We start from the raw sequence: 13220 nt of genomic DNA on the forward strand, positions 1-13220 counted from the left end.
CTAGGAGGAGTCAGAATTCCAAGGGGGCCAAGCTTCCCAGGGGTTCAGAATTCTTGGAGCAGGACCTTCCAGAGGATGAGTCCAGTTTCCCCATAATAAAAGCTTTCAGGGTCCTGGGATTCCAAGGGGTGTGTGTGTGTGTGTGTGTGTGTGTGTGTGTGTGTGTGTGTGTGTGTGTGTGTGTGTGTGTGTAGGCGTCCTACAGAGAATTCTAACAGGGACTCTCTCAAGTAATTAAATATTGGGCAGTGAAGCCTCCTGGGGATATTGATTATAAGGGAAGGAAGCTTAGCCGAGAAGATCTCTCAGGAGACCAAATCCTAAGGGTCCAGGTGCCTTAGGGAGTTAGCCGGCCTCCTATTCCCTAGGGTTCCAACTCTAAGGAGGCGGAGCTTCCCAAGGGCGCGTTCCAAGGGGCGGGGCCTCACAAATGATAGACTTCTAAGGGGGCGGGGACTCCAAAGAAACTGGGTTCCGATTGGCCCAGAACCTGAAGGGGCGGGGCCTCTCCCACTAAGTGGATTCCAGAGGGGTGGGGCTTCGCCGGGAAGACATAGGGGGGCGGGGTCTTGTGGAGATGAGGCTTCCCGGAGGCGGGGCCTCCCTGGGATGTACCTTTCCGAGGGCGGGGTCTTGCTGAGGTGGGAATTCCCGGGGGCGGGCCTCACCTGCGGCGCAGAGTTGGTGCATGCGCAGGTAGCTGATGGTGAGGCGCATGATGGAGGCTTTGTCCAGGTGGGCGCTCACCCCGCGCGCGAAGGGCAGCGTGTGCGCCAGCTGGTACAGCACCTCGGTCTCCTGGCTGCGCCGGCTGCGGGCCGCATCCCGGGACTTCTCCTTGCGCAGCTCCGTGCTCGACCTGCGGGCATGGGCAGCGTTCACTGGCGGCGCCCCGGGAAGGGAAAGAGTTGGATGGGACAAGCACGTGGGTTGCTGCCACATGGGTCTCGGGTTCAGGGAGGGCAGAGCCGCGACTGTGCTGGCCTCGCAGTGTGGCCCGGGCGAGTTGCCGGAGCTCTCTGGGCCTGGGTGGATTATACTGTGGAGTCGTTCCTTGCCTCAGGTTTTATCTGTCCCGGCGCCAGCCAGCCCATGCTGCCCTCCGGTGCCTCACTCCTCTCCAAGGCGTGCCCAGGGCCGCTCTGTCCCCTCCCTGACTTATCTGCTGTTTATTCTCCGGGCTTGGGAAGACCGGGGAACAGGGAGGCCTCCGGCTGGGAGGGGGCTGGCAGAGCTGGCCAGGAGCCAGGGAACGGAGGGCGCAAGAAGATGCCTCCAGCCCCCCAGGCCCCCTGCCCTACAGCCTCCCAGAACCCCCTCTTCTGCCCTTTCCCCTCCTCAGCTGAGCTGAGTCCTCAGAATCTTGGAGTACAGATCTCAAAGTCCAACGACCCACCAACAGGGGCCCTGCCAGGGTGACACAGCAAACCAACCCCAGGGCCAATGGCTCACCACTCATCTCTGCCCTTTAATCCACTTCAAATGCCTGAATTCTGCATGTGGGGTTGGGAGGAGAGGATGAGTGTCATTTTTTTTCAGAAATATCTACCACTTATCCAGCTTTTACTATTAGGTCAGACCCCGTGCCGAGTGTGTAACTTACATTAACCCGTTTAGCTCAGACATCCCTAGAAGGAAGGTAGTAACATTTTCCCCGTTGAACAGATGAAGCCCAGGCACAGAGAGGTGCAGTGCTTGCCCACAAGGAGTGAAGCCAGCGTTTGAACGCTGGTCTTCCTAAACTCTTCAGTTTCCTCTGTTGTATGGCCCTGGGTTTATCTCCAGATTTCAGTACTTCTCCCTGTTTCTGCCACTGTCTTAAAAGTCAAACTCCAGGTCTGTCTGAATCCAAATTATAGTTTTGGGGAAGAAAATTATAGAGTATGTTACATATAGTATGGTATATGTAATCTCATCTATATTGATACTATTGATAAAACCATTAATAAGCAGCTATAAGTTGCTAAGCATTTATGCGTCTGGCGTTGCACTAAGTAAGGACTCAGCCTATGTGTACTCATTCAGTCCTAAGAAAGCCCTAGGCAGAGAGCACTTTAAACCTCCACTTCACAAAGGGGAAACTGAGGCTCTGGAAAGTGAAGTCCTTTGCCCCAAAAGTCACAAAGCCATTAAGTGGTGGAGCTGGCATTTGAAGTCAGGCAGTGAAGTTCCAAAGCCTTTATTCTTCTAATTCCTTTCTTGTGACGTCCCCGCCAACCTCCATGGACGCAAAGCTCTAGGAGGGGAAGCTGCCCCTTCCTAAAAGCCAGAGGCCACTTCTGGGGCATCAACCTCACCCCCGAGCAGGAGACCTGCAGCCCAACCCACAGGCACGATGGAGGGAGGGGAGTGGACTCTTCTGACTCTCCAGATGGGAAAGAACTCCTCAGTGCAAGTGGGTGGGAGGCACAGAAGGGGGCAGCTGGGTGGAGGGAGCCAGCAGTTGCCCTCATCCCCTCCCTCCTGGCTGATGGGGGGCAGGGGCCTCCAGTCCCGCTCTGCCCAGGGGACATTCCGTCCTCCTGTCCCGTTCTGTTCCAGCCCTGTTTGTCTTCCTGCCCAGAGGGTGGGGGTGGGCGGGCCTCGCTGAGCTGGGGGCCCAGACAGAGGGAACAGGGAGTAGGAACAGGAACGGGGTTGGGGGGTGGGGTTGGGGGGTGGGGTTGGCCCCCCACCTCCTGGGCAGCTGGGCTCTATAATCCTCTCTGTGGCCAAATGACTCCTCCCTCCATAGAAGAAGCTAGCTGGTGGCTACAGCGGGACCCTCCTTCTAGCTCCCAGCCTGTTCTCCGGATGTTCTGACAGGAAGTGTGGCCTCTCACTTGCTCCACAGATGCCTGGTCTCTGGCCTTTCCCTTTAAACAGAGTCGGGGCTAGTTCCTCTGGTGCAGGGTTCCAATCTCAACTCCATTACTTAATAGCTGTGTGACTTTGGACAAGTTGCATAGCCTCCCTGAGCCTAAGAACAGCACAAACTCATGGGGCTGTTGTGAAGATTAAATGAGTTAATATATGTCAAGGGCTTAGAACCGGGCCCGGCAATTGGTTGGTGCTATATAAAGGTTTAACTTTTATTATTTCCCCTTTGTCCACATCAGGGATGGAAGGCTTAGGAGCATCGTAGGCACTGGAGAAACCCTCGGGCTTCAGTGGTAACCCCATGGTGTGATGTGTGTATGTGTGTAAGTACACACGTGATTTAAACAACACCTTGGGAAGAAAACGAAATCATAGTGATACTAATAATAATGATAGCTTTGGTGGATCAAACACTCATGAGCTTAGAGACCCCATGAAATCCTCTCAACAAACCCTAAGAACCTGGAAAAGTGATCTCCCTTTTACAGAGTCAGAAACCAAGGCTCTGAGCAATTGCATCACCCAGCCAAGTAACCAAGCTGGTAATCCCAGGGCCCTCCACCAATGCGCAACCATGCCCAACGCTTCTGTTAGTCTGACCACGTATCTGCTTCTACCCAGAACCCTGTCGGACTCGAACACAGTTTATTGCTCACCTATCGGGTATCCTGCCCCAAAGATCTGTCCCCTCACTGCTTCTCATCTTGAGCGGGTGCAGGGGAGGGGAGGTATAACCCTCATTTTCCAGGCTACAAAACTAAGGCTCAGAGAGCAGTTGCTGGCACAAAGCCACACAAGCCAGGAAGCAGGCGAGCTGCAATTTGAACCCTGATCTGGGGGCCTGTGCTCTTAAATGCCATGCCTTGGTGGGCATGCCACCCAACGGACCCCTGTCCTGCCCCTCCTCTGTCCATTGGCCCCAGTCCCTTCCCCTTGTCCCACCACTGCTGCCTCCAGATTTCCCCAGCTGGCCAGTCTCCCCAGCTGGCCCCATGCCCAGCCCTGGTCCATCCCCTTGGCACTCTGCCCAGGTTGGGACGTGCAGCTGGAACCCTGCCACCCTTCCTCTGTGTTCCAGTAGAGAACGAGGGTGGAGCCAGGCTGGGAGGCCCCAGGGTAAGGCCTGGGAATGGGGACTAGGGCTTGGTGCCCCCCCCACAACCAGGAGAGGGAGAAGCCCACCTCTTCCCTGCCCTGAAGAACTTGCCACCCGAGAACAAAGGCATGGAGAAGCGGGGACACCCTTCCCCACGTTCAGGGCTGCTCCTGGGCCTCTCCTGATATTCAGCTGGGTACTGGGGGTCTTGCAAAAAGTGTAGAGGATTTGGGGGGGGGCTTAGGTTGAATACATGCAGGGACTCCTCTTGGCATTGCGCCAAGGTGGCCTGAGAGGGTTTGGGTTTGAGAAGGGACTTGGGGTGGGGGCCGGTGGGAGTCTCTCTACCCCTGACTCTGCTCCTTCCTAAGGACATGATAATCCAGTGGGGCGCCTGTACCCAAAGCCCTATGTTCTCTGGGAACCCTCTGACCGGAGGGGCACCCTGGGCCGAATGCCCATCAGGGACTTCCCAAGAATCACCCTTGCCTGGGGTGGGATGGCAAGGATGGAAGAAGGGAGTATGGGGGGCCCACTCACCATCACCCTGACCCTCTTTGGCCCTAGCGCCATCCTAGGGGTGCAGGAGGGGATGGAGCGTGGCTGGGATCTGGGTGCGAGTTATGAGTGGGCGGTGCGTGGGCTCAGATGACACCGCAGGAGAGGGCTGGCCTTGGATGGGGAGGGGGGAGCGCCCCAGCTCCGCCAAGAGGGGCCCCCACCTAGGCAGGAAGGGGTGCTGGGAGGGGCTAGACCAGGGTTGGCCTACAAGGGGTGGGATAGAGTTCCCTGGCAGGCCCAGAGCCAGAGACTAGAATAGAATTGGGGGGTGTATAAGTGGGGGGAGTGAAAACATGGGGGTGGGGAAGGATCCAATCAGACCTGCGAAGCCAGGGAGGAGGGAAGGGGGTGAGGCTTCCTGGACGCCTCAGATTGGACAGGAGAAACCAAGGGCGTGGGATATTTTCTGGGGTCCCATGAAAACATGGCCAGATAGGACCCCCTGGCAGTGGACCCAGAGCACGAGCTCCCTGTGCTGCCCCAGCAAATCTGCACCTGCTGGGAAGGGAACACAGAAACCCACCACCTGTCCGGGATGACCCCAGCTGGGCTCTGCGGCAGGGGGCGCTTCCCACAGCTTGCACTGAATCAGGCACAGCACCCTCTCTGGAGTCTTCCCCAAATAAGGCTTGGGTGCCCCTTCCCACTGTCACAGGGACTGGGTGGGAGTGGAGGAGTCAGATAAGAGGCTAGACTTTGGGAAGTGGGTCAGGCTGTTTTCTGGTTCTTAAAGGGGGTGACCCTACCTTCCAAAAGGCCCCTGGGAAGGGTCCCAAGGTGGCTTCTGAAAGGTGACCATCTCTGCCTATTTCTAGGCAACTCAAGGTTTGGGAGACTGTCAGGGAGGGTCCAGTTAAAGAGGCTCTCTCTTCTCTTGAACTCAGAAGCTGACTCCGCATTCCAAGGGACTCCCTATATCTGGGAAGGCTCAATTTGGGGGTACCCCGGATCCCCTAGGACTCTAGGGGTCTGGTGTCAAAGAACAACCTCAATTCTGGGGGCTCGGAGGCCAGAAGGGTCAGTATGTGGAGGGAGAATGCCTCCCGCAGAAGCCTGGGAACTGCTCAAACGCAACTACCCCCGATTCCATGGGGACCCCGAGTTTCAACCCCAGTCAGGAGGGGAAGCGAACCCGGAACAGCAGGAAATCTGGGATCACGACCCAGATGTCGCTCCTGGCTAGAGGGGCGTGGCAGCCTGGACTTGGGGAAATGCCCCCACCCCTGCAGTCCCCTAGGGTGGAGGGTGCGGCGGGGATGTCTCTCCAACCGCGCGCCCGAGTGGCCCTAGGCTTGCACCCGCGCCTTCCCCACCCGGCTCAGGGGTCGCTGGAAGAGGAGCCCCCCCAATTCTTATCATTCCTGACCCCAAAGCCCAGTACCTTGCGCGCTGTAGCCCCAGCGCCATGACTCGCCAGTCGCCGCTCCGGAGCCCTTCGAGGCCCCTAGCCCCCTCCCCTGCCCTGCGAGCCCCCTCCCCAGCTCCTCCCCACGCCGAGCGGTTGGCTGCGCAGCGCCCGGCCCGCGGCTCTGGTTGGTTGACCGGTCTGTCACTTCCATGAAAGAGGCGGGACAAGAGACGAAGACTTGGAATGCCGGGGGGGGGGTGCGGGGGGGGGGAGAGAGAGAGAGAGAGAGAGGTGTGTGTGTGTGTGTGTGTGTGTGTGTGTGTGTGTGTGTAGAGGGGGCGGGTGCAGTGGAATACACCCCCCCCCCCAGCCACACTCCTTGCCGCGGACTTCTCAGCAGTGTCGCCAGCGCGGTGCAAGCAAGGTCGGCTGGCCGCGCCTTCTGGCCCAGTATCTCCCGCCAAGTTCCGACACCAGTACTCTTTTGAACCCACCTAGTTCACTCCAGCCCCCACCCTCTAACTCGCACCCCTGGCTCACTCCTCCATTTCCTACCCCCGGGTGGGCCCCTCCGACCTCCAATCCCACCCCCTCCAGTGGCCCAGCCCTGCCTCCTGAGTCGCCCAGCTCCGCCTCCACCCCTTCCCTATCCACTGAGTCCTCCGCTTTTCCTCTCCGCCCCCAACTCCCGACCCCACCCCAGTTCTACAATCCCTCCCCCCTCTGTACCCCATCGTTCCCTCTCAGTCCCGAGCCCCTTCCTTCCACCTTCACCCCTCCGTCTCGTGCCCAATCCCTCTGCTCCCCACTCCTCCGGTCTGGCACCCTCTGTACCCCAGCCCCACCTCCTTGCCTCTCTAACTCCGTTTTCAGGTTCTCACTGGTGAGTGATCAAGTTTATGTCAAGTAAATATGTAAAACTCAATCACACCCACTTTTCAAAAGAGCGGAGAAATGATCTTTCTACCAATGAAGTAAGAAGGGAGAGGCACAAGGTCACCAAGGAGTGGTGGAAGTGTTACAATTGGATAAGGAACGGAGTGTGTGTGTGTGTGTGTGTGTGTGTGTGTGTGTGTGTGTGTGTGTGTTGGTGGTGGTTGGGTTCTAATCCGTAGCAGACCAATATTCAGGATGCAGCTTTGGGCAGGGAAGAGGACACTACAGCAGAAGTGGTTTTTGCCCATCCTAGTGTCCCACTCAGTTTTCTTTTGGGGAACCACTTCTCTCCCCTCTCAGTCTATTTAATTTGAATAGGGCTGGCCATAACCCTCCCCTCACCAGCTCCAGGGACTAGACCTAGCCAGTTTATTCTGTTTTTCTGATCACAGTGATTGGTTCAGGGAAGGCATGTGACCTAATCTAGCCCAGTGAGAAACCAACCCTGAGACATTTGCTGCAACTATCACAAAAGAGGTTCTCTTTCTACTGCAGTTGCCAAGCTGGTGGGATGTGAGCCTGGAGCTCATGGGGCTCTGTTACCATGAAAGAAGAGGCTTTATGCTGAATGTCAATGCAGAGGAAAGCAGAAATGAAAGTTTGTAAAAGACAGTCCTAACACTAGCACTTAAGTGCCTGGATCCAGCCATACCTGAAGTCCATTTTAATCTTAGAACCATTATGGGTTTTTTGGTTGTTGCTGTTGTTGTTAAATATTGTTTTATTCATTTACTTTGTGCTTAGATTAGTTGAGTTGATTTCAGCTGCTTACCCCCAAAAGAATCTTGATAAACTGAGAGAATATCTCCTGAGCCTCAGTACAGAGACATGTGAATGAGAGGTCAAAATTAGGAAGGGCTGCAGGAGAAGCAGGTCCTATCCGAGGAAGCAGAGGCTATCTGAGTCATAGCAGATAGCCAATCTGAGGATTTACGGTGCCCAAGGAAAATTGACATTTGTTAAACAAACATTAAAACAGGACTAAAACTTATATACACAGATGTGCCAGGCATCTATGATCTAGGTTAGTGTTAAACTTCACTTGATGGTTCCTGGCAGCAAAGGTGATATGGGAAATGTGTTTTTCGAAATGATTTCCAATTTTTGCTAAAAGGATATGTTCTTGTTTGGGGCTTCCCTGGTGGCACAGTGGTTAAGAATCCGCCTGCCAATGCAGGAGACACGGGTTTGTGCCCCGGTCCGGGAAGATCCCGTATGCCGCGGAGCAACTAAGCCCAGTGCGCCACAACTACTGAGCCTGCGCTCTAGAGCCCACGAGCCATAACTACTGAAGCCCACACGCCTAGAGCCCGTGCTCCGCAACAAGAGAAGCCACCACAATGAGAAGCCCGCGCACCACAACGAAGAGTAGTCCCTGCTCGCTGCAACTAGAGAAAGCCCGCACACAGCAATGAAGACCCAACACAGCCAAAACTAAATAAATTATTATTATTTTTTTTTTTTAAAAAGGGATATGTTCTTGTTTTTCTGGAGAGACAAGTTTTGTTCCTGGAGCTGAAGCTTAGGGGAGAGCTTTACATTATTAAAATGCAGAGTGATCCGAGCCACCAGGAACTATGGGAGCTCAGTGCAGGCACCTCACCCAGACTGGGGGGGTTGTCGAGAAGGTTTCCTAAGGAGGAGACCTCTGAACAGAGACTTGAAGGATGAATAAGAGTGAAGAAGGTAAAGAGAGGGCTTCCCTGGTGGCGCAGTGGTTAAGAATCTGCCTGCCAATGCAAGGGACACGGGTTTAAGCCCTCATCTGGGAAGATCCCACATGCCGTGGAGCAACTAAGCCCGTGCGTCACAACTACTGAGCCTGCGAGCCACAACTACTGAAGCCTGTACGCCTAGAGCCCGTGCTCTGCAACAAGAGAAGCCACCGCAATGAGAAGCCCGCGCATCGCCAGGAAGAGTAGCCCCCGCTGGCGGCAACTAGAGAAAGCCCGCGCAATGAAGACCCAACACAGCCAAAAATAAATAAATACATTTATTAAAAGAGAGAGAGAGAGGGAGAGAGAAAAGTATTCTGGGCAGAGGGAAGAGAATGCAATGGCTTGGAGGCAAAAAAAAGAGCTTGGGACCTTGAGATATTTGAAAGGTACCTGTGGCTACAACGTGGAGTGTAAGGAGAGGAGGTGGGCAGTGATGCTGGAATGGTGCATGCAGGTGAGATCAAACCAGATCTGAGAGCCATGAAAGAAGTTTGGGCAATATCCTGGGAGCACTGGGGAGCCATGGCAGAGTTTTGAGCAGGACAGGAACACAATATGTGCCTTAAAAAGATTCCTCTGGTTGCCATGTGGAGAGTGGATAACAGGGGTGAGACTGAAGGTCAGAGAACAGGAGGGAGGCTGGGGTGCAGATCTGGGTGTAAAGAAGAGATGCCTGGGCCAGAGAAGGGGCAATGGGGGTAAAGGAGAGGAGACAGACTGAAAAGATATTGAGGTTCACCCACACATCAACATATTACTATACTGATATGGATAAACAAACTGTGGTACACCCATACAATGGATACTACTCAGTAAGAAAAAAGAATCAACTATTGATACACATACAACACAGATGAATCTTAAAATCATTATGCAGAATGAAAGAAGACAGACACAAAAGAGAATTACTATGTGATTTCAATTCCATGAAGTTCCAGAATGGGCAAGGCTAATCTACGGTGGAAAAAAAACAGTGCAAGTGTCCTGAGGTGGGATTTGCCTGGTAAGTTCAGGGATCAGCAAGGAGACCAGTGTGGCTAGAGCAGAGGGATGGATGGGAAGATTGGGAGATGAGATCAGAGAGATGATGTGGGGAGGAAGTGGACAGTGGTGTGGAAAGATCATGCAGGGTGAGTTTTTTTTAGGTTGTGTTGGCTTTCACTCTGAGGGAGACAGAAACATAGAAGGCTTTTCAGCAGGAAAGTGACATCTGAGTTAGGTCTGAATGAAGTCCTCTTTCCCCACAGGTTGGAAAGAACTGGAAGCTCTCTCATTTGCAAAACAAACCACCCAAACGAGATTTATTTTGCTCATGAATCTGCAATCTGGGCAGGGCTCAGTGGAGACAACTCATCTCTGCTCCACTTGGCATCAGCTGGGGCAGCTTAAAGACTGTCGGCAGGAATGATCTGATGCTTCCTCAGTCACATGCCTGGTGGTTGATGCTGCCTGTCAGCTGAGACCTCACCTGGGGGCTGCGGCTGGAACATCTACATGTGACCTTTCCATGTAGCTGCTTGGGCTTCCTCACATCATGGCAGCCAAGCCCCAAGGGAGAGGGTGAGTGAGTGAGGAGACAGGCAGAAGCTGTGTCTCCTTTATGACCTAGCCCTGGGAGTCATGCAGTGTCACTTCTTTTCATCAAGGCAATCACAAAGTCCTGCCCAGTGGAGGGAAATAGACTCTACTTCTTTTTTTAATTAATTAATTAATTAATTAATTAATTAGGCTGCACCGGGTCTTAGTTGTGGCACACGGGATCTTCGTCGCAGCATGCAGGATCTAATTCCCTGACCAGGGATCGAACCCAGGCCCCCTGCATTGGAAGCATGGAGTCTTAACCACTGGACCACCAGGGAAGTCCCCAGACTCTACTTCTTGGTGGGAAAGGTCAAGCTTCCACAGGAAGAGCACGTGGAACTGGAAATATTATTGTCGCCATTTTGGAGAAATATCTCCCACACTCTTTATAGAACATCTTGGAGCTCTGCTATGAGCAGCACCGTGGAGGTAGAGTCTTACGCTTTGGGATATTGGAGGAAAAATGCTTGATTTATTGACAGGGAAATAGGGTTCAGCAACAAAGCCCCAGAACCCAGCACACACCCAATCTGACAAGTCAGCATCTCTGGCTACTGTTTTCTGTACATCTGCTCAGACATTTTAGTTGCTGGTGTTCACCTCTGTAAGACTCACCCTCCCTACTGCCCAAGACTGGGGGGGAGTTGCTCCTAACCTCTCTACTGCTGCCTCTTGTGATCTGATTTTCTCTCTGCTCTCCCTTCCCCTGGCTCTGACTCCTCATAGTATGGGTTTATAAAGGTCAGCTGGCATTCCTGGAACACAGCCAGGGGCAGAAAATCCCTCCAAACTCAAGCCAAGGCCAACCTGGAATCAGACGATGGACGTAAGTAGGGCGAGGGTTCTGTGCCCAGTGCTGTTCTGCTTTGACTGGAACATCATGACAGCCCCATTAGGTGGGCTCCATTATTTTCCTATAGTTTAGTGGTTTCAATATATGGTTCTAGAGACAGCCTTTGGGCTCCATCACGTGCCAGCTGTGCGACCTTGACCGTGTTATTTAACTTCTCTGTGGCTCAGAGAGTCATTTCTGAAAACTGCATTAATAAAAAAATAATACGCCCTGGGGTAGATTGGATGATTGTTTCCAAATCTCCACTCCCCTGCCAGCCAAGGGGCTCCATCCTGGAGGGTGGACAGACGAGGCTCAGACAGGCACGGTCACTACCCACACGTCCACATGCATACATGTCCATGTGCATTTGGATGTCACACACATAGGTGTCATGTAACAGGCTGCCATTAACACACAAGTCAGTAGCAACACGTGGATTCTGACAAATAGACGTGTCAGTACAAACCATGGTCAAGATATATGTCTTGGCATTAGGCATGCCTTGATGTGAGCCTGCTTATCGATGCTAGCACGTGGATACATGTTGTTGCACACACAGATAGTGACATCTATCTGGGTTCTGTAACTAAGGGCACCTGTCATCAATAAAACATGTGAAACACACGCACGACTATAATCACACACATGTAAAAGTCTCTTGCATGTCATGGTTCCCTATGCAGACGCTGATGTGTATGTTGGTGTAGATGCAGGTAACTGCCCCCCCTCTGCACTGTGGCCGGAGTCCCCTGCTCGCGTGCTCAGCGCTTTCGCGCCCCCTGCAGGAGAATCTGTCGCTCCACTCTGGGAGGCCAGGAGGCCCCTCCCAGCGCCCTGAGATCCCACCTCCTTGGCACATCTCTCCTTCAGGGTTCAGTGAGCAAGACCCAGTAGCTGGGGCAGTCCCGGGAGATGCATGTAAATCTGTAGGGCTTCTGGTATTTGGTGGCCAGGACCAGGGAACCCAGATTCTTGCAAAGCACTGTGCAGCCCAGAGCAGGAGGGGTTTCCTGGGTTCCTGCCCGAGTTCGTAGGTGCAGGAAGAATCTGTTAAGGATCATCTTAGGCTACAGCGGCTCCCATTTTACATATAAACAGCAAAAATTTTACACTATTTTAATATACTCTGAATTTTCCAGGAAAGCAACTACATGTGAATCAAGGGAAGATCATACCCTGTTTGGGGCAAAAGTTGGTATTACGAGTGCTCACCATGTCAGAGAATCATATCACTGACATTCTCCCTCCTTAGGGTATTTGAATCCCAGACAATCTAGCTGGTCACCCTGTTTTGCTTTCTCTCTTAATAGACATATGAATGTTTTTTATTTAGCTCTTATTTCAAAATATCAAATATAAAGATAAAAATCTGACTGAATCTTGTCTTCTTCACCTTAAATCTAAACTTATAATTCATCAAAAGCAGGAACATCGGGCCCTGTAGTGTCTGAGAACACTGACCTAATGGAACACTTCATATTTAATCATAGATTACAGGCTCACCATCAGTCATCCACAATTCCAGGATCCAAATAGCTCTGAAAAGGAGAGATTGTTGTCTAGTGTACTTGACAGCAAAACCTGACCCGACCCGGGCTATTTTGGTAATCTATATTTATCCCACTGTGGTGGGATAAACAGCCCACATTTCACTGTGGAAATATTGATCTGTTTGATTCCAGGAGCCACCCTGAACCTAGCTGGGCTGACCTCATATATGCCATATACACAAACCACCTTTCTAAAAACCAAACACATGCTTCATTCCTAAACACACATGTCTAGTAAAGGATTGTAGAGTGTATTTTTCTTTTGTTTCTTTTCTAAACTACAGATAACGTATTGCAATAATTTTAAGTTAGAGATTACATGTACAAATAAGTTATGCTGTGCATGAATTTTGTTTCCTGGTAATAAAAGGAATACTATAAAAATCTATTATTTTTAAAGGGGGTACTGGATTGAATAGATTTAAGGTATATTATATTATATTATTTTATATTATATTACTAAGCCAGTGATTCCCAAGTATGGTCTGCAGACCCCTGGGAGTCTCTGAGATCCTTTCATGAGCTCCACAAGGTCAAAACTATTCTCATGAGAATACTAAGATGTTATTGGCTTTCCTCTTCTTCCTACTATAAGGTAAAGTTTTCCAGAAGCTATGTGATGTCTGATGATATCCTTGCTCTGATATTAACATGTAATGGATTTATCATTGCTACTTTTCAATGAATAAATAAATCTTTAAAATTTATCAGTTTAAATTTATATAAGGTAAATATG

General features: G+C 51.9%; 1 protein-coding gene and 1 non-coding gene across 3 annotated transcripts in view; both read right to left on the reverse strand.

Annotated features, from left to right (window-relative positions):
- The window catches only part of HIF3A (hypoxia inducible factor 3 subunit alpha), a 28862-nt gene extending 22894 nt beyond the window's left edge, over positions 1-5968 (reverse strand). Inside the window, exons 1-2 of one of the 2 annotated variants that reach the window (XM_060000389.1) lie at positions 5898-5968; positions 669-859 (exon numbers count right to left, since the gene is read on the reverse strand). In XM_060000389.1, coding sequence (XP_059856372.1) covers positions 669-859; positions 5898-5923 — 217 coding nt within the window. In that variant the 5' untranslated portion in view covers positions 5924-5968. Of the gene's footprint in view, positions 1-668; positions 1378-5897 lie in introns of those variants that run through there. The other variant, XM_060000388.1, reaches the window with a different exon arrangement.
- Positions 5969-10304: 4336 nt separating this feature from the next.
- Positions 10305-10377, reverse strand: TRNAW-CCA (transfer RNA tryptophan (anticodon CCA)). The gene has a single exon. It is a non-coding gene; the product is annotated as a tRNA-Trp (tRNA).
- Positions 10378-13220: the final 2843 nt, after the last annotated feature.

Source organism: Delphinus delphis, chromosome 20 (assembly GCF_949987515.2).
Source record: "Delphinus delphis chromosome 20, mDelDel1.2, whole genome shotgun sequence".
NCBI classification, from domain to species: domain Eukaryota; kingdom Metazoa; phylum Chordata; class Mammalia; order Artiodactyla; family Delphinidae; genus Delphinus; species Delphinus delphis.